Source organism: Propithecus coquereli, unplaced genomic scaffold (genome assembly GCF_000956105.1).
Source record: "Propithecus coquereli isolate 6110/MARCELLA unplaced genomic scaffold, Pcoq_1.0 Scaffold39, whole genome shotgun sequence".
In the NCBI taxonomy this organism is placed as follows: domain Eukaryota; kingdom Metazoa; phylum Chordata; class Mammalia; order Primates; family Indriidae; genus Propithecus; species Propithecus coquereli.
In genome coordinates, this window is record NW_012149618.1 from 7834679 (window position 1) to 7855166 (window position 20488).

At 35.2% G+C, this 20488-nt stretch overlaps 1 protein-coding gene across 1 annotated transcript in view; it reads left to right on the forward strand.

Moving 5' to 3' along the window:
• The window catches only part of BIRC6 (baculoviral IAP repeat containing 6), a 262303-nt gene that overhangs the window by 181883 nt on the left and 59932 nt on the right, over nucleotides 1–20488 (forward strand). The window contains exon 63 of the mRNA XM_012652423.1: nucleotides 18511–18721. Coding sequence (XP_012507877.1) covers nucleotides 18511–18721 — 211 coding nt within the window. The remainder of the gene's footprint in view (nucleotides 1–18510; nucleotides 18722–20488) is intronic.

Consider the following 20488-nt stretch of genomic DNA (forward strand, 5'->3'; position numbering starts at 1 on the left):
TCTAGCCAGAGTCTTCTTTAAACTTGGTAAAATTACTATTTTAGAAAATTGAAACTCCATTTTTCAAATTTGCCATTTATCTAATATTATTTTTGGCAATTTTGGGGTTGAGGTAGATTACAGGATCCATTCCAGAATCTTTTTTACTTTATTTAATTGTCAAGTCTGTTTATTCTCCTGTAATCTGGAACAATTCAAGTCTGTCTTTGTCTTTTATAGTGATGTTTTAACAGAACACAAACCATTTATTTTTTAGAATATTCTACAAGTTGGTTTTTAAGTGTGAGAAGAGAGCCAGTAATTTTGCCCGAGACATTATATTCAAAGGATGGTTTGCCCACATTGCTAACACGTGTTATACAAAAACACAAACCTGGTGTATTAGACTCTTTAGAGACCTATAGTAAAATAGTACACATTCTCTTTCCATTACATATTTTTAAGTGATTGGTAAGGAAGACAAGAAAATACAGAAACGTAATACTTTGTGCCTTGCTTTCAGTTCAAAGATTGGTCTGCCATTAACCTTTAACTATCAAATGTGCTTTCTTACCATCACCCCATCCCCCTTTTGCCCTTCTTTTCTAGCTCCGTAGTTCCATCCAAGTATAAGTTAGGTGCTTGAAGCTTTGTAATTTTTTTTTGAGACAAGGTCCTGCTCTTTTGCCTGGGGTACAGTACAGTGGCATTATTGTAGCTCAATGCAACCTTCAACTCCTAGGTTTAAGTAATCCTCCTGCCTCAGCCTCTTAGTAGTCAAGACTGTCGACAGACACCACCATGCCTGGCTAATTTTTTTATTTTTATTTTTTCGTGGAGCCAGGATCTTATTATTGCCAGGCTGGACTCGAACTCCTGGGCTCAAGTAATCCTCTTGCCTTGGCCTCCCAAAGTGCTGGGATTACCGACATGAGCCACTGTGCCTGGCCAGCACAGTAATCTTTAAACTTTGTAATCTTTAAACTTTTCTTCTTAATTACTGTTAAAGGAATAGTAGGAATACAAGAGTCTGCTCCTCATTTTAATAAAACCTTCAAGTTCTCATTTAGAGAGCTGACTATGTAGCAGGTTGGTGAAATCAATTTTATTTTGACAGAAGTTTAAAAATTGGCCTAAACATTTTGAATGATAATACTGTACTAGCCATAAGGATCAATAATAATTGCACATAAAATTGGTCTTCACATTTAGCTCTGAACATCCTTGCAAGAGAAGTAAAAAGAGAATATTTTCAATTGCAAAAATATTACCAGAATAAAGGGAGCATATCAGTTCCTTAGGGGAAAGTTTCTGTGCCTGAGACACTGGTCCTGTTCTCTAGAGATAGGCACTGATTACATTTAGTGATTTAATCATTAAGCATATTTAGTTATTAAATAATTCTCTAACAACCTTTTCACGTATATAATAATAGCTATGCCACTGTTTAGCCAGTTTGTTGTTTTTAGATTATTGCTTTTGTTTGTAAAACTTAAGATAATTAAATGCTTTTAGGAACATTTGTTTATGTAGAGCTTCATACAGATTTAATATTGTTAGGATGAATTCCTGATATTTCATCATTTGTCAATTCACTGTGTTTCTAGCAAAAATTTTAATGACTTAATAGTAGCTTAGCTACTATAACCTTTTCCTATGTTAGCCTCTTTTTGTAGGCCTGGAAATGGGTGCAAAGGGAAATTTAGAAGCCTGTTATGTAAAGGAAAGACTTTTTAAAAGTGTTTGGCATCAAGGCAGCAATACAAATCTTTGTACTTAAGCTAAATTAATCAGGTTTATCAAAGAATAGCAGTATGGTCCCAGTTACTTAAAATATTAATAGATTAGTAAGTTCGATTCTTTTCATTAATAGTTTTTTTAAAAAAACTAATTAAAATAAAGATATCCGTTAGTGTTCTTGTTGGGTTTTGCACTTTGGATAAATGTGAAATCAGTAACGTGACTCTGGGTTGTCCAAATACATGTAACAAACTAGTAATTTTTAAAATATAATTTTTTTGGACTTTTCTTCAAAGAACTTAATTCAGTAAGGTAAGTCAGTGATTAAGAAAGTTGGGCTGGGCTCAGTGGCTCATGCCTGTAATCCTAGCACTTTGGGAGGCCAAGGCAGGAGGATTGCTTGAGGTCAGGAGTTCAGGACCAGCCTAAGCAAGAGCAAGACCCCCATCTCTGCAAAAAATAGAAAAATTAGCTAGACGTGGTGGTGCACACATCTGTAGTCCCAGCTGCTTGGGAGGCTGAGGCGAGGATTGCTTAAGCCCAGGAGTTTGGAGTTGCAGTGAGCTATGATGATGTCGGTGCTTTTTACCTGGGGTGACAGAACACGATCGTGTCTCAAGAAAAGAAAAAAAGTTGTTATAAAAAATAGTGCAAAGAAAAACAATCAAATAGTAAATCTGAAGCCACAGCTTCAAGGTAGGTGGCTGAAATAAATTAGTGAGTTATAAATTTGTATTAGTTTATTTTATCTCCAGTGTCATTCTTAAAAAGTGATAAAAATCCCATGAAGAGAGAAAGTAGTTATTTTCATGAGTGATTTCTTAGGTAGATAGGGCAATCTTTATATAAAGTGTGTATTCATTTAATTCCTCTCTCAACATTTTGACTTCCACTTGTCATATCCATGGTATTTCAGAAGCTGCATTTGTAGGCCAGGGATCATTATACTGTTTAGTAAACGCCTGCAGTTACCCCACTGGCCACTAGAAGGTGCTCCTGTTTCATTGTTAGAAATATTTAGTGATAATATTTGAATGTTAAAGTTAAGAGGCAGAATGTTACTTTAGAGCTCCTCACCTCATCTCACTCCCATTTTGAAAGATGGTATATTTCTTTTTTCAGAAAACGGCGTACTACGTCTCATCCCACAGTAAATTACTTGCCATTAACTTAGTGGGTATAGTAAAAATCTGTAAAGTGTTACAAATTTTTACCTTTCTAGTGGTGGTTTCATAGTGAGGAGATGAATATACTTTCACAGTAGAAAGGGAAATTAGAGTTATCCTAGTTAATCCCTGGCAATTTACAGATTAGGACAGAACAAATGAAAAAATGAAATCCAGAGAAATTTATTTAGTTGCTCGAGTTTAATTGTTTAGCAGTAACATGGTAATTATTAATCATGGTAATTATTATACTTATTTTCAAATTTAAAAGCAAGATATAAGTGGATTCTGTCAGTACGAAAAGGAAAAATGAATAAATTCACATTTATTCACATGTTAGAGGAAGGTAAAAATGAGAAAGCAAGCACAGGACTTTTTTATTGGGAAAATTATAAAGTATCTGCTAATTTGGCGGCTTGTCTTAGCTAAATGATAATTTATTTGCTAGGATTAAAATTTTTTCGTTTTCCTAATACTGGTTTGGCAGTTCCATAACCAGCTATAGTGCAAAAAAAACCATTACCGCAAGCTTTGATATACACAATCTGATTTTCTTCATACTGTATTTTGTGTGTTCGAAGCTGTTATTGTTACATGTTACCTTTAGATATGTTCCTTGAAAAGTTAGTATTTAAGTTTAATTGTGTGAGTCAACCATTTGAGAGTAAAATTAATGTTGTTATGACAAATGTCTTATGACCACATTTGTTAAATCCAAAAGTTATTACTTAATAATTGCTTCAAAGTGTGCAGTTGGAAGCCTGGCCATCTTGCTAGGTTTCAGGGCACCAAATTAAGGAGGACCTATTGTTTGAGGGTTTAGAAATTATGTTAGTGCTATTACATGAAAAGGTAAGGTTTGATACCAATAGAAAATACATAATTTTGTTATCACTTATTAAAATAGTTATTTTTCTTATTTTGTTGATACACATTGCCTGAGAAACAAATAATTAAAAATTATTGACCTGTCATAACACACAGTACTTAACTGTGTATCCTTATTTATAGTTTTCACAGTAATAGTTCATTTGAAACTTTAGAATTATAATATGCCATTTCTTTGTACTTTTTAAAATAAAAAGTCTGCCAGAAATGGATGGAAATTGTAAAAGATTCTTCAATTAAGTAGAGTAATGTACCACTTTACTTTTGTCCCAAACTGTGTTATAATATGGCTCTATTTTTTTTTTTAAGCATTAGCTGGGCATTTCAAATAAAATTCGAAACACTTGCTTATATTTAATGTATTTATTTCTGTGTATGGTTTGCTAACAAGATACTGTCAGGGCCTATATGCATTTCATTCTTGGTGAGAGAGTATAGAGTGCCAAAATTTTGAGCATGTTAATGGCCATTCAGAGTGTCTAGAATGTAAGTGCTCAGCAACAAATGTTCTTTTTATTTAGAATTTTCATATTTGTCAAGAGCATGCTATGTGGACCTTATCTTTAGTATAGAATACATCACTCTATCTGTTAAATAATTATGACTGGTAAATTTTATAAGGGTAGGAGAAGTTGCTGAAGTTAAAATTTTAGATAGGTTTTCAGTTGCTCTGATTTGTACAGATTTGTAAGGGTAAATTATTACTTAACGTCTCAGACATGTCAGTGATATATATGGTCCTTGGTTACCAAAGTAGAGGAGTCCTTTCTTTCCTGTTAGTTGCTAGTGTACCCAGTGCTTAAATTGTCACCTCATATTGTAATCCAGTTACAGTATAAACTTTCTTAATCAGATTCTTCCTACCTACCAGATTGACGGTGACAACTTGTGGCCTCTTAAGAGTTTAGTTGTGTTTCCAAATTTATTTATGGCAGTTGTTTTTCTATTATATAATTAAATATTATGCAAACTAGATGTGTTTATGGTCAATCATGGAATACTTTTTTAAAGAAAAAGACCCTATAAAAAGGACAGTGACAAAAACAATTAGGTTTACGTGAGAAATTATAAAAGGTTGCCTCTTTCTTTTCTTTCCTCTCTTTGTTTTCTTCTGTAGAATACCCTTCCAGCTGGATAGAGCAAGTTGGCTCTGACTTGTATAAAAATACTTTGAACTTCTGCCAGAACTCTTTGACTCTTTGATGTGGGTTTCCTTGTATATAATTCTTTTGGGCCATATCTAGGGTTGACATGAATCCCTGAAACAGACTTTTGGCTAATGCTTTGAGAGGTATATAAATTCAATAAATTTAGTAATGGAAAAATTGAAAAGGAAATGAAAAATTGTGTATAAATCATTAAATACAAAAATGGTTGGTATCAAAGTGTTTGTATAAAACTACTCACTGATGTTTCCCCTACAGCATCTACATATTATGGAATTATTAATGTAGTTCTGCAGTAAAACAGCTATGACTAATGTTTTATTAATGAACAAATATTATTGATGACTTTAGCTCACTTATAATATCCTTCCAATAGTCTCATTTGTAAGGATCTTAATGTCAGGGCAGTGTTTTGTTTTTTAAATGTATAGTATCAGAGAATATTTTGGTTTGTTTATTCAGTTGCATTTAAGTGAGTACTTAAGATTATTCTAGTTGGAAAACTTCTGTCTCTATTACTTTACTGTACTCAGTGTTTATTTCAGGCTTTTTTCTAAAAACTGTATTTTGTTCAAGTAGAATTTCTACAATCGTTGATCTGCCAGAGTGCCAGAGGAAAAAGTTATAATTTGGGACTAGGGAGAATTATAGCTATAATTACTTTATCAGTACTAAAAATTGAATTATCCTTTGAATAAGTTGAGTGGGCAAATACATTTGTTACATGATTATCTTATAGTGATACACACATTAATGATGTTGCTTGTAGAGACACTGATTACAGATAGATTTGAATTTAGTTTTACTATTCAGTTATTTTAAAGGGTGATAATTTATAGAAACGTGATTCTAGAATCTCTGAATACTTTGTTTCAGTAGGGTGATTAGGATGTATATTTCAAGTTAAGATGCAGAGCAAGAATGGATAGATTCTTCAATTGAAAATGAAATGTTTGAATAATGAATTTAATTTTCACATTAGTTTATGAATCCCTCAAATTAATATGCCCTAAACAAATAGTATTATTTTATTAGATTGAGTTGAGGTTTTTGTACTTAGATGAGCCTCTCCTCCTATTTTATATTACTGAAATTTATCAGAGAAATAGTCAACACCTGAAACAAGAAAGTTAGCTCTTCTATGTAGTCTTATAGTTACAATTACTTAATATCAGAAAATCATGATAAAGCCTTTATTTTTTCTGAGATATTAAATATAATTAGAAGGACAATTTTGAAAATATTCAGTATTTATTAATGCTGTAAAAATTTATTTTCCTGAAGATTTTCTTAGTCTTCTTTCTCACACTAAATTTCCCTTGCCTATATTTAGGTAGATTATTAATGGCTAAGGAAAACTTAAATTTAAATGCAATTTGATTGTAATTAATGTATATTTAATATGTACTCTTAGAAAAAATGTCTGTGCCATTGTTGCTTTTGTGTATTGTATATTTTACCAGATCTTATATGTTTAGGGGCAGTAAATCTTTATTGTCCATGTTCATTGCTTTGTCCTCCTTGTTTTTTTTCCTGTGTAAAGTTAAATTTAGCCTACTTTCCTTGTTGTAATTTGATTTGTTAAGCTGGAAGCATTTTATAGTCACCCTGAAATATATGTCATAATCTTCTGCAGATGTGCCTTTAAAGGATAGTCTTAGAAATCATTCTCACTAGAGCGGGATTTCCCTTGTATGCAATCCGGTCAGAGTGTGGTGTAGATATACACGAAAACAGTCACCAGGAGGTTGGGGTACTGTTCCAGTTACGCCTAACATGTTCAAGATAGATTCTTCTTTCTCTTCTTGCTTGTCTGTAGTGATGATGAAAGTACCCATTTTCCCAGGAAAATGTCTTCATCTAGAGAAAAAAGAAAGTGATTATGAAACAAATCCCTAGGAAGAGAAACTTTGAACTATGTAGAGAGCTAATAATTACATTTATTATGCTTGTTGCATTTCTTAATTTTTCAGTGTACAGTTCTGCTTTAGTCTGTTAACATACTGGAAGATGATAGAAATGAGTGTATTTTAATAGAATTTAAAATCTGTTATCATTTTAACAGTTGGACAAAATAATAGAAAATATAATGAAACAGTACATATTGGACTCGGCCATTTATATATTATATTCTATATTTAGTAGCTGTAAATATATTTACATTTTTTTCCATATCCATGTGGCTAGGCTTACATATTTAATGTGAACTGCTTTTTATGTCTGATTATCATTTACACATAAGCATAGGATTTCCTTTTTTTTTAACAGTTGTACTGAGGTATGATTGATATACCAAAAAAACTGCACATATTTAATGTATACAATTTGATGAGTTTGTAGCGTAGACCTCTTTTTAAAGCAGCCTTTTTTGGGAGGTTGGGCAGGATGAGGATTTAAAAAATTTTTTTCCTTTGATGATTTGTGATAATTGCGTCATTAGTTTTAGAATATTCCAGTATTGAAATTAATTATTTTCCCAATATTTTGAAAAAACATTAAAATAATAGTTGTTTATCTCTTCTTGATAAAATATTTATTTCCTCTGATTAAATACTATTGTGTATTTTAGTTTAAAATAACGGAGTTACTGATTGTTGGTTTTAAAATAATTAAAAAGGAAATGTTTGTTACCTTACATCGTTACCAGGAATAAAGTGTTATCAGATTTGTTGCTTTAGTCCATAATATTGATAAACGAAGCTTTTCTCTTCATGGAGAGCTTCTGTTCACATTCAGAGAAAAAAGTGAACAAAACCTGGGCAAGCTTCATATTGAAGATGGCAAATGTTTTCAGTATCTCCTGAAGGGCTGGGTAATCCATGGTAAATTTCACTATAACTATTTGGTTATAAATTGATAGCCTCTGCAAATAATGAGTCACACTATAAATAGGTTCTATTTTTATCTTAGAATACTTTTAGCCTTTTATATATGCTGAATCACATCTCACAAAAATGCTAATGTTTATGGTTATTTTTTCATGAATTTCCTATCTGATGAAATTTTACACTGTTTCTTTCCAGCCATTCGAAGACTCTTTTCCCCGTTGAAATGTGGTAGTTCCACATGTGGAAAGTGAGAATTTTGTTCCTCTATCGAGTACCAGTTACTGCATTAAAAATGAGAAAATTTTGTTTATTGGCATAATTATAGTAATGTCACACATCTGCATCTGTAGCTGCTGCTGATAATTACAAGGTATTCGTCAGGCCTTCAGTAATTCAGCAACAAGGCACATCTGAGGGTTGGAAGGATAGTGACTTTACTTGTGCACTAGTAGATGGTAACACCGATTAAACATGCACTTGACACTTGCTGGGTAAAGGAGCTGCAAGCTCCACTTACAGACATAGTGTTGCGTAACAGCATGTTGTGCCTCTGCTCTGACAGGTAGGCACATTTAATCTTGTAATAACAACTAAAGTGTTTTGTGATGAAGCTCTTCATGGCAAAAATAGAATTAAAGCACTCAAGACTGAAATGGTTGGTATGTTGTTTTGTACTGTAACAGGCAGGTTTTCATTAAGGGTTTATTACATTTTCTACTGTTGTTGTCCACTGACCACCATACATGTTAATTAAAAGTGCATATCTAAGACAGAGCATAAATTAGCTATTCCTTAGTTTTACAGATTCCCCTCTTTGGAGTTATTCAGAATCTTTTAAAAACAACAATACCAATGATCTGTAATTAGATATAAATAACTGTGTTCCAGGTTCCAGACATAGCATAGATTTGCTAGGTGCATTCATATCTTGTAGAATTTGACTTAAAGACGAGCACACTTTGTGTAATTGTCAAGAAAAATGCAGACATACAAAAAACTTAGTATTTTTAGCTTAAAATGCAGAAACTTGATATTTTGAGATATTTTAACAAGTGGCACACTAAAGAAAGTTATTTGAAGTTCTTTGTGAAACAAACACACAATTTTACTTCTCACACTATTTGGACTACTCCCAGTCTCCTCAACCAGTGCTTATTATTACCCTATTTCCATGACTTTTGTCTCCATCCTCATACAAGGAGAGTATCTTCTGCTGTTTCCATAATGTAGATTCCCAGTTGGTCCCTTCCACTGCCAACTCAGTAGAATAAAATAGATACCAATAAAATAAAAGGAAATTCCATGTTTCGTTTATTTTAGAACAACTGCCTTATTTTCTCTGCCCATATACTTACATGTGAGTTTCAGAATGTAACCATATGTTATGATTTTCTTAGTATAACAGCTCATGCTTTATTAATTGACTTGAAAGTGTGATACTTTCTAATTAATATTCATGAGTTACCAAATTTGAAATAGTTTAATATAATTTTATTTTGTTCCTTTTGAGTTTTTCAGTTGTAAATTGTATTCTGGGTTTTTTAATCGAGAGTTTCTTAAAGTATCTAGGATTATCCTTTGTGTTTATATGAAGAAATAATACTTTCATCAGATACATAAAAATAATTATTTCCAGATTTTAAAAATTTGAGGCCAGGCTCAGTGGCTCACGCCTGTAATCCCAGCACTCTGGGAGGCCGAGGCGGGCGGATTGTTTGAGCTCAGGAGTTCCCGAGACCAACCTGAGCAAGAGCGAGACCCCGACTCTACTAAAAAAAAAAAAAAATTATCTGGACAACTAAAAATACATATAGAAAAATTAGCTGGGTATGGTGGCTCATGCCTGTAGTCCCAGCTACTCAGGAGGTTGAGGCAGTAGGATTGCTTGAGCCCAGGAGTTTGAGGTTGCTGTGAGCTAGGCTGACGCCACGGCACTCACTCTAGCCCGGGCAACAGAGTGAGACTGTCTCAAAAAAAAAAAAAAAGAAAAGAAAATTGAAATCATCAACCATACCTGTGCTTGCAAATTTCTGTTTGCATTTTTTCTTTAAAAAAATAGCATATCTTGTATTACTTGTGTTATTGTATAATTTTCTATAAAATACTATTTTTTAATTTTATTTTACATAGTTTTTTTAATGGACATTTTTTTTTTTTTTTTTGAGACCGAGTCTCACTGTTGTTGCCCAGGCTAGAGTGCTGTGGCGTCATCCTAGCTCACAGCAACCTCAAACTCCTAGGCTCAAGCGATCCTCCTGCCTCAGCCTCCCGAGTAGCTGGAACTACAGGCATGCGCCACCATGCCCGGCTAATTTTTTTTTCCTATATATTTTTAGTTGTCCAATTAATTTCTTTCTATTTTTGGTAGAGACGGGGTCTCGCTCTTGCTCAGGCTGGTCTCAAACTCCTGAGCTCAAACAATCCGCCCGCCTCGGCCTCCCAGAGAGCTAGGATTACAGGCGTGAGCCACCGTGCCCAGCCTGGACATTATTTTTTAAAGCTTTAAGCTCTTAGGTTTACAGAAAAATGAGCAGATTATACAGAGAGTTCCCATATATCTCCACTCATAATTTCCCAATTATTCACATCTTGCATTAGTGTGCTACATATATTAAAATTGATTAACTAATAGTGATTTATTTATCAGTTTATTTATTTAATTTTTATTGAGACAACATCTTGCTCTGTTGCCTAGAGTACAGTGGTGTCATCAAGGCTCACTGCAACCTCAAATGCCTGGGCACAAATGGTCCTCCTGCTTCAGCCTCCCAAGTAGGTGGGACTACAGATGTGTGCCACCATGCCAAGCTATGTTTTCTATTTTTTTGTGTAGATGGGGTCTTTCTCCCTATGTTGCTCAGGCTGGCTGGCCTCAAGTGATCCTTCCACTTCAGCCTCCCAAAGTGCTAGGATTATAGATGTGAGCCACTGTGTCCAGATGTGATATATTATTTTTAACTAAAGTTCATAGTTTAAATTAGGGTTTGCTCTTTGTGTTGTACAGTTCTGTGGGTTTCTACAAATGGACAGTGTTATGTATTCCAATGTTATAGGATCATACAGAATAGTTTCACTGCCCTGAGAAATTCTATTCATCCTGCACCCTTTCCCCACCCCACCCCCAAACCTCTGGCAATCACTGTTCTTCCTACTCCATAGTTTTGTCTTTTCCAGGATGTCATATGATTGGAATCATACAGTATGTAGCCTTTTCAGATTGGCTTCTTTGATTTAGCAATATGTTTAATGTTCCTCCATGTGTTTTCATGGCTTGATGGTATGTTTCTTTTTATCGTCAAATAATATTCCATTGTATGGCTATAAAACAGTTTGTTTATCCATTTACCTTTTGAAGGATATCTTGCTTGCGTCCAGTTTTTGGCAGTTACAAATAAAGCTGCTAGAAACATTCAGATTTTTTTTCCATTTTTGTTCCACGGATCTATTTGTCTATTCTTTCACCAGTACCACATTATTTTAATTACTACAGCTTTATAGTCAGGTAGTCAAGTCAGATAGTATCAGTCCTCTGACTTTGTTCTTCAGTATTGTGCTGGCTGTTCTACGTATTTTGCCTTTCCATATAAACATAAGTATTTGATCGATAGCCACAAAATAACTTGCTGGGGTTTTGCTTGGAACGATTCATGCTCTGTTCTGCTTTGCTAAATGAGTTTATAAAGCAGTACCCATGGAAATGTTTGGATAACAGGCTATGTTTATATCAATATAAATTCTATTTTTTCAGATACTTAAATGTGGAAATGGAAACTTCTCTGGAATAGGGAAGGTTTTTTAAGGCTTCATTGTTTGCCAGTCCCAGGTTGAAAGAGGCTGTATGGTTGTGCATCATGTCTATGTTTTCATATATTTGCAATTTGAAACAATATATTTGTGAAATATTTGTAAAACTTACTGTATGGTTTCCTCATATACAATGTAATGTTATAAAGCAATTGAAGAAAATATATATCCCTGTATGAAAAGGAGTAAATATTTGTGAATAAGTACTTAACTAAAGTGAACAAAATTTGAATATCAGCTTTAATGAGAGAGAATTCACATACCCTTTAATTCACCCACTTAAAGTACAGAATTCATTGATTTTTGGTATTAATATAGTCACAGATATCTGCAACTGTCACTATAGTCAATTTTAGAACATTTTTTATCACCTCCAAAAGAACCCCCTACCCTTTAGCTGCCACCCCTCATTCCCCTTATCTCCCCCAGCCCCAAACAGCCGGTAATCTTTCTATCTCTATATAGAGTTGCCTTTTCTGAATGTTTTAATTGGCTTTTTTCACGCAGCATGTTTTCAAGGTTCATCAATGTTGCATGTGTCAGGACTTGATAAATTTTTAGACTAATATTCTGTTATATGGATATATACCACATTTTGCTTATCCGTTCATGAGTTGATAGACATTTAGATTCTGTCTACCTTTTGGCTATTGTATATAAAAATGTCACAGTTAACTTTGGCATACAAGTATCTGTTGGTGGTCCTGCTTTCAGTTGCTTTGGGTATATGCCTACGAGTAGAATTGCTGTGTCACATGGAACTCTAAATTATTATCTGACTTTTTAAATTATAACCATCTTAGTGGATGTGATGTGGTACCTCATTGTGGTTTTAATTTGCATTTCCCTGATGAGTAATGATGTCAAGCATCTTTTCATGTGTTCATTGGCTATTTGTGTTTCTTTTCTGGAGAAATACTTACTCAAATCCTCTGTCCCACGAGTTAGGGCTGGGTAGAAGGAAGCGTCGACTTCTCAGCCATACTCAAATCTATAACTTAGCCACAGCAGCAGGTAGTTAATGGTAGGATGAGAAATGCTGGCATCCTGCCCCTCCCAGGGAGACAGGCTTCCAGCTGGGAGCTTAGGTGAGAGGGAACCAGCTGTTCTTGTCTGTAATAGACTGAAGTGGATTTTATTTCTCAGTGAGCTAAGAGTAGGGAGGAAAGGAGCAGAATCTTGATTCAGATACCACAGACTTGCTTTTCTTGTGGAGTGTTAGTAGATTTTCTTTTCTTTTTCTGTTTTTTTTCTTTTTAAGGGCACTATGCATTCATAACAGAACAAGAAATCAATATCAGTTCATAAAATCAAAAGAGACTTACTTCTAAGACAAAAACTATTGTTAATGAGGCAGATGACTATGGTGGAAACTTTTTTTTTTTTTTTTGGAGACAGAGTCACCCTCTGTCACCCAGGCTAGAGTACAGTCGTATCATCATAGCTCACTGCAACCTCAAATACCTGGGCTCAGGTGATCCTCCAGCTGCTATGTCAGTTTTCTTTTGGCTTACATTTGCATGGTATATTATTTTCCATTCCTTCACCTGAGTCTGAATGCATCCTGGTGGGTTAGATGTGTTTTCTGAGGACAATAGATAGTTGGCTTGTTTATATTTATCTATCCAGCCAGCCTAGGTCTCTTTAATGGGCAGTTCAAGCTATTCACATTTATTGAAAGAATTGATAAGTTGGGCAGATTTCTGTTCATCCTGTTGGGTTGAACTTTGTTGCTTTGTTTTTCTCTCTTGAGCTATTGTGGTATTTGGCCTTTGACCTTCAGTTTTTGGGTGATTTTATACTGGTGAGTGTTATCATGCTGATCTGTGTGTAACACTGTTGTGAGTACTTCCTGGAGAGCAGGTCTTGTCTTGATGAATTCCTCGAGTCTTTGCCTGTCTGAGAAGGTCTTTATTTCTCCTTCGTATACAAAACTTAGTTTTGCAGGATACAAGATTCTAGGTTGGGCATTATTCTGTTTGAGAAGAGTCAGAATGATGCCCCAGTCTCTTCTGGTTTGTAAGGTCTCAGTTGAGAAGTCTGCAGTTAATCTGATGGTTTTTCCTTTGTAGGTTACCTGCTCCTTTCGCTCATATGAGGGGCTCTTTCATGTTTATTTTGGCTGGTCTGATGACTGTGTTGTGGTGTCTCCTGTTTGCATTTAGTCTCCCAGGAGTCCTTTGAGTTTCTTTTACCTGGGTATCTAGATTTCTAGCAAGGCCAGGGAAATTTTCCTCCATTATATCCTCAAATAGTTTATCCTACCCTTGTGTATTTTCTTTTTCACCCTCAGGGATGCATATAATTCTCATGTTAGGCCTCTTGACATAATCCCCCGTTTCTTGTAGGTTTTGCTCTTTTATTTCTCTGCTCTGTCTCTGCAACTGACTTGTTTAATTGAAAGGTGTTATCTTCAGTCCCTGAGATTCTTTCTTCTGTTTGATCTACCCTATTCTTGGGATTTCCACTGTGTTTTATAATTCCTTGAATAAATTCTTCATTCCCAGAAGTTCTGTTTGATTTTTCTTTAGTATTTCAATTTCTTTAGCGAGTTTTTCTTCCGAGTCCTATATTTTTTTGTAGTTTCTTTGTGTTGTGTATTCATATTCTCTTACATATCATTGAGTTTTCTTACAGTCCATGTTCGATATTCTTCTGTCATTTTAGTGTTCTGAATTTGGTTGATACCCATTGCTACAGAGCTGTGTTCTTCTTTGGGGTTATCCTTTCAGTTTGACTCTTTATACTTTCAGAGTTCTTTTGCTGATTCCTTCCCATGTGGATCACCTGTTTCTTCTTACCTTTGGATTTTCGTTTAGATTATGACATGCCCAATTTAGTCTCTGCACCAGTGGGTGGTGTTTGTGGATAAGATTTGACCACAGGCTGTATAATGAGTCAATAAATGCAGTAAAAGGGTGTGCACGTTGGCCTCCCTGTCAGTAGGTGGTGCTTGGCAGGAGGAGCAAGCTGCAGTGTTGTTTTTGGGTCCTGTAACCAGCTCTTGTTCCTCTGGAGAGGCACTGTAGTGCCTCAGGTGGTGGGTGGGGCCCTGGGACTTCCAGGTGTGTCCTCCCTCTGCAGGGGGAAGTTGGGGAGTGAGGTGGGGTGGGGCTGGGTTGGGTGAGCCTGCTCTCAAGCTCCACAAATGCTGTTAGCAGGGGTCAAAGTTCTATTCTCTGCTTCTGAGCAGAGCTGCCAGGGAGGGGCTGAAATGGCCCCACTCAGCCAAAAAGTCTGGGTGTGGAGGCAGAACTGTCTGAGACCTGCAGTCTGGCAGTCAGGAGCAGGCCTCGCTCCCCTTTCCACCCTCCCCTATTCTGTGGGTTCTTCTGGGCCTCTGCTGGCAGGCAGATCCTCAAGCCTGCGGAGCTCCCAAATGTGATGCAAGCGGTTGGGGGGGTGTGGGGGGTCCCTGCCCAGGATAGGATTAGCCTGAGCTGGGATCTCGGCCTTCCCATGGGAGGAGGGTTGCCCCTCGAGCACGCTGCTGTGAGAGCCCACTCTGATCTGCCCCTGAAGGCACACACACCTCAGTAGACCTGTTCGAAAATACCCCTTCTGTGCCCCCGGGCAATGCAATTGAGACCTGGGTATATGGGATCTGGCCTGCAGGCCTGTCCCCGGGGCCCCTGAGATCAATCCCTGACCCTGCCAGGGAGAAGAATGCTGGAAATGAATGGTTATATTAGGTACAGGTGAGCACTTTTGAAATGAAAAAAAGAAATGAATGGAAATATATTCTCAACAGAAAAATATAAACCATAGAATAGAACAAAATGGAAGTTTTAGAACTGAAAAATAAAATAGTTGAAATTTAAAATTCACTAGGTGAACTGAGTAGCACAATGGGGATGACAGAGGAAGTAGGCATTAAACTTGATTATACAATCTAAAAAATGGGGGAAAAACTGAATAGAGCCCCAGAGATCCATGAAACAATGTCATTCCTGTCCCTGCAGTCCTAGAAGGAAAGAAGAAAGAGATTAGTGTAGGCAAAGTATTTGAAGAAATCTTGAAAACTTTGCAAATATGGTAAAAGACATAATTTTAATGAGATTCAAGAAGCTTGGCAAATACCAAACAAGGTCAACTCAAAAGAAATTATACCTGGAAACAACACAGTGAAACTGCTGAAAACCAGAGATACTGAAAGAAATTTGGTAGTGTCCAGAGAAAAATGACACATATAAGGGAAGAGGTATTCAAGTGGGACTACAGACTTCTCATGAGAAACCATAGAAGTTAAAGGACATTGGGATAACAGCTTTAAATTGGCTGAAATGAAAGAACTGTCAACTTAGAATTCAACCAGGAATATGTCCTTCAGGAAGGAATGTGAAATACTAACATTCTCAGATGAAAGTATACTAAGAATATTCATCATATGTGACCACCCATGTATTTTTCATTGCTTGTGTATATAAAACAAAATACAAAGTACCTAGGTGTCAGTGCTGATCTTCCTGCTTTCTACTCAGCTAGTTGTGCAACTTACTAAATCTTCGTTTCTCATACACACAATAGGGATAATAGCTATTGCATAGAATAAAGAAATGTCATCATATAGAAAAAGGATGTATACCAAAATGATGTACCTGGTAAAAAGTGGGGGCAGAGAGAAATGGTCAAAAGAGACTATAGCTGTAGCATTATCAGGAATGTTTTACTTTTTTATCAGGTTAATCAGTTTGAGATATTACTCATGTAGGTAAACTTAATTTTTAGAAATTCACCTTTTTTTTGGAACATGTGTTAAAAAAAAAGAAAGAAAAAGAAATTCACCTTTTTCCACTAAGCATATGTATGTAGTCCCCCAGTCATAAAAAATAAATAATATTTGAGTTTATATAAATGTCATCTACATGTATTTTTGCAACTTATTTCACTTAATTATAGATGTGGGACTTAGATCTACTTTATTTTTAAATGCTACATAGGATAGACTCATTAGGATATGTTGTTTGGATATGATATTGTTAGATTATTTTCAACTTTCAGCATTGAAAACAGTATTCTATTGAATACTGTTATAGAGTAGGTAATAACAAGTGATATTACCGAGTTATAGAATACAGGCATTTTAAATTTTAGTAGATAATGCCAAATTGGTTATACCTATTTGTGCTTTTACCTATCTATATGAGTCATGCTTTCCCACAGTACTGATGTTATGCTTTATTGATTAGTAACTTTTGGATTAATTGGAATTTTTCTGAATAACATACTGTTCTGTATTATACTATAGAATCATAGTAAGTCGGATGTTGTAACATTTGATCCTGGGTTGGGAAAGAGGCATTAAACATACTCAACTATATATCGAAATTTTGCACTGTATATGGTAAAGATGGAAGGTAATGTTTCAAGGAGCAAGGACCAGATAGCAAACCTTCCTACCCTTGTCTCTTGCATCATCATTGGAAGGTGTAAAATGAGGGCCTACTCCTCTGTCACTCTGAATATTCAGCCTCACTGTCTGTCACCAGACTATCAGAACTAATTTTATCAAGGTCTTTATCCCTTTTACATCATTTGTCACAGAAAGTCCAAGATGCTGGGTGATGCCTCATCTTCTTACATTCTAAGCCCATGTTGCTCTATGGGCATTGAGGCAATTCCTGCCTCTAGTTGGTTCTCCCCCACTTCTCTCCTGTTTTAATTTTCTGTGTTGCATTCAAAGTACTTACTAGTTTCCAGAAAAATTGTTACTCATTTGTCCTTCTCCACCTACAATGTAAGGTACATGAAGGTAGGGGGATTTGTATTTGTTTTCTTCACTGCTTATTCCCAGCCTGTCTAGCAACAGATTTTCAGTAAATGTTTATGGAATGGGTGTTCCATAATTGGCAATGGAAGAAAGTTGTCAGATTCTTATCTCACATGATTCACAAAAGTAAATTCCAGTTGGAATAAAGCCACACAAACCAACAAAACGGCTTATAAGAGCCTTAGCAGCAACAGTCTATATTCCTAGAATAAGGAATCCATTCCTAGATGCATGTTATTTTAAGAAAAATGTCATTTGACTCATAGCTGGTAATTGAAAGTTAGCATACTCAATTTTTTTTTTTTTTTTGCTAACAGGAAAGTTGAATTGTTGAAACAGACTTGATAAACTGTAGTCTGTCATTGCATAAGATAAAATGACTTCATCATTGCAATTTAATTTTAAAATTATATTTCCACTTCATACTAATAAATGTATTTACTTCCATAATGTATTATCTGGGCTATTTAATCATATTTATGTATGTAATATAACTAGATAGTTATTTAGTTTCACTTTTTATTCTCCCCTAATTTGATATCTTACTCATTTTTTTGTTTCTGAAATTGGGTGTTACACTTTGTGCATTGGTGCTTCATAAACATCTGCTCATTGGTCTATTTACCAACTAATCAATTAAGTTGACCCTTGAACAACACAAGAGTTAGGGGCACTGACCTCCCACACAGTCACAAATCCCCATGTAACTTTTAACACCCCATAAACTTAATTACTCATAGTCCTCTGTTGACCAAAAGCCTTACCAATAACATAAACAGTCGATTAACACATATTTTATATATGTATTCTATACTATATTCTTACAATAAAGTAAGTTAGAGAAAAGAAAATGGTATTAAGAAAATCATAAGAAAGACAAAATATGTTTACTGTTTGAGGGGAAGTAGATCATCATAAAGGTCTTAATCCTCGTCATCTTCACGTTGAGTAGGCTGAGGAGAAAGAGGAACAGGTGGGGGTCGGTCTTGCTGTCTCAGAGGTAGCAGAAGTGAAAGAAAATCTGCTTATAAGTGGACCCATACCGTTAAAACCCAGGTTGTTTAAGGGTCAACTGCAATCTTAAGATCCAGGTAAAAGCTACATTGCCGTGGACTTACTTTTATGTCGCGTATATTCTCATTTTGTGCTTTTCCCCCTCCTCCTTATAGTTCTGGACATGGCAAGACATGTGCCACTCTATCGGGCTCTGCTGGAATTGCTCCGGGCCATTGCTTCTTGTACATCCATGGTGCCCCTGTTGTTGCCTCTTTCTACAGAGAATGGTGAAGAGGAAGAAGAACAGTCAGAGTGTCAAACTTCTGTTGGTACATTATTAGCCAAAATGAAGACCTGTGTTGATACCTATACCAACCGTTTAAGGTACAATACTGTGTTCATTTCTGTTGAGCTTGCCTCCCAAATTGCTTTTTAAATAGCTCTGTGGTTTTTGTTTTTTAATCATACATGCCATTTAAACGCACACATACATACTCACACACATACAGACACACAAAGCAATATATAAACATACAAAAGAAAAGTATCTACCCAAATCCTATGCTTAGAAACATTGATTCACAGTGGCTCATCAGAGAACTCCCTATGTGATCTTATAGCTCTTCGTATTAAGTTTTTTTTAAATGCTGTCACATTATACCTATTAGATAAGTTGATGCTAGTTTCACTCAATATTGATGTCAGAGGTATCTTTCGGTATTGATAAAGATATATCACTGACATTGTTCTTAATATTTCTAATTCCCTGTTGTATATAGATGCTATATTTTATTTAGCCATTAGTAGATTTTAGGTAATTTTCAGTTTCTCATAACCTCATCTATACATCTTTTGGGGCTTATAGAAATCTCTGGAGGGTAGAATGTTAGAAGCAGAATTGCTGGGTTTATGGATTACTCCTGTTTCATTTTAATATATGATTCATGCTATAGCCTTTCTTAGAAGTCAAAGGATTCAGTAATTTATTTGTTGGAATTATAACAAAGTTGAATGTTTTAAAATTATTTTTAGTTTTTTTATAACTTAGTAGATTCAGAAGATGAGCTCTGTTACCAAAAACTTTAATAAAATAGCCTAGAAAACCTTTTCTTTTCTCTTAGCAGAATCTCTTCAGTGGTTGTCACTGTCCTTAAAGATGACCTAATTCTGATTTTTAAGGCATTTATGCTGCCGGTGGAGGTTTATTCCTTTGTCAATTGCCTTTTGAGTCAGTTAATGTTCTTTACCATCTTTGTGCTATATTTGCTTTGCTTGTTCTCACTTCTTTTTTAAGAACCTACAACTTAAGAAACAGTACAGGTGAAAGGATAGCAGAGAATTGGTTACTGGAAGAATAGTTTTTGTCAATCTTTACCTTCTAGGAAAAAATCAATTTATCAGATAATCCTGACTTTGTTGGCTTAATATGTTGTCATTATTATTTTAAAAACTAATGGATTGCTGCCAGGCAGTGAGAATCATAGCTTAGGGAAGAGATTTTTTAAAAATCAAGTTGGTAGAGAGAAAAAAAAAAGCTATAGGTTCATACCACTTTGCTACTAGAGTAAGAAAATGTAAAGGTATATTTTCTTTGATAGTGTGACATTTTTTCTGTTGCAGAGAACAGAATAATTTGTATTTGGTCCCATCCCTTGTGGCCCCTCAAAGTGTTTCAGACTGATAACCTAGGAAACCAGTGTAATTATGTAAGAATAGTGCAGTATTATAATTGAACTGAACATCTAATTGTCTAATTGAGCGAGCATCTCCTTGAGAAACATCTAACAGAATGTCCTATATTCCCTACTCTGGCCATCTACTCCCTTACAATAAACATGTAATTTTAGAAAAATCAATTATTATAATACATACCAAGCTTTGAAATTGCCCATGTGTCTTTTTAGGGGGAATCTCGCCCTGTATTTCTGTACCTTATATTTCTGTGTTTTGAGATGACAGCTTATAACTAAACATTGAAAATTTATAAAACCTTGAGTGACTTTTTTACTCAAGGGTATTTATTTTGTTTCTCAGATGAAAACTTCTGTAATGATTTGGAGTGTTATAATTACAGCCTTGATTAAAAACATTGCAAATTTTTAGTGTTTTAAATTAAAATAAGGCTGGGTGCGGTGGCTCACGCCTATAATC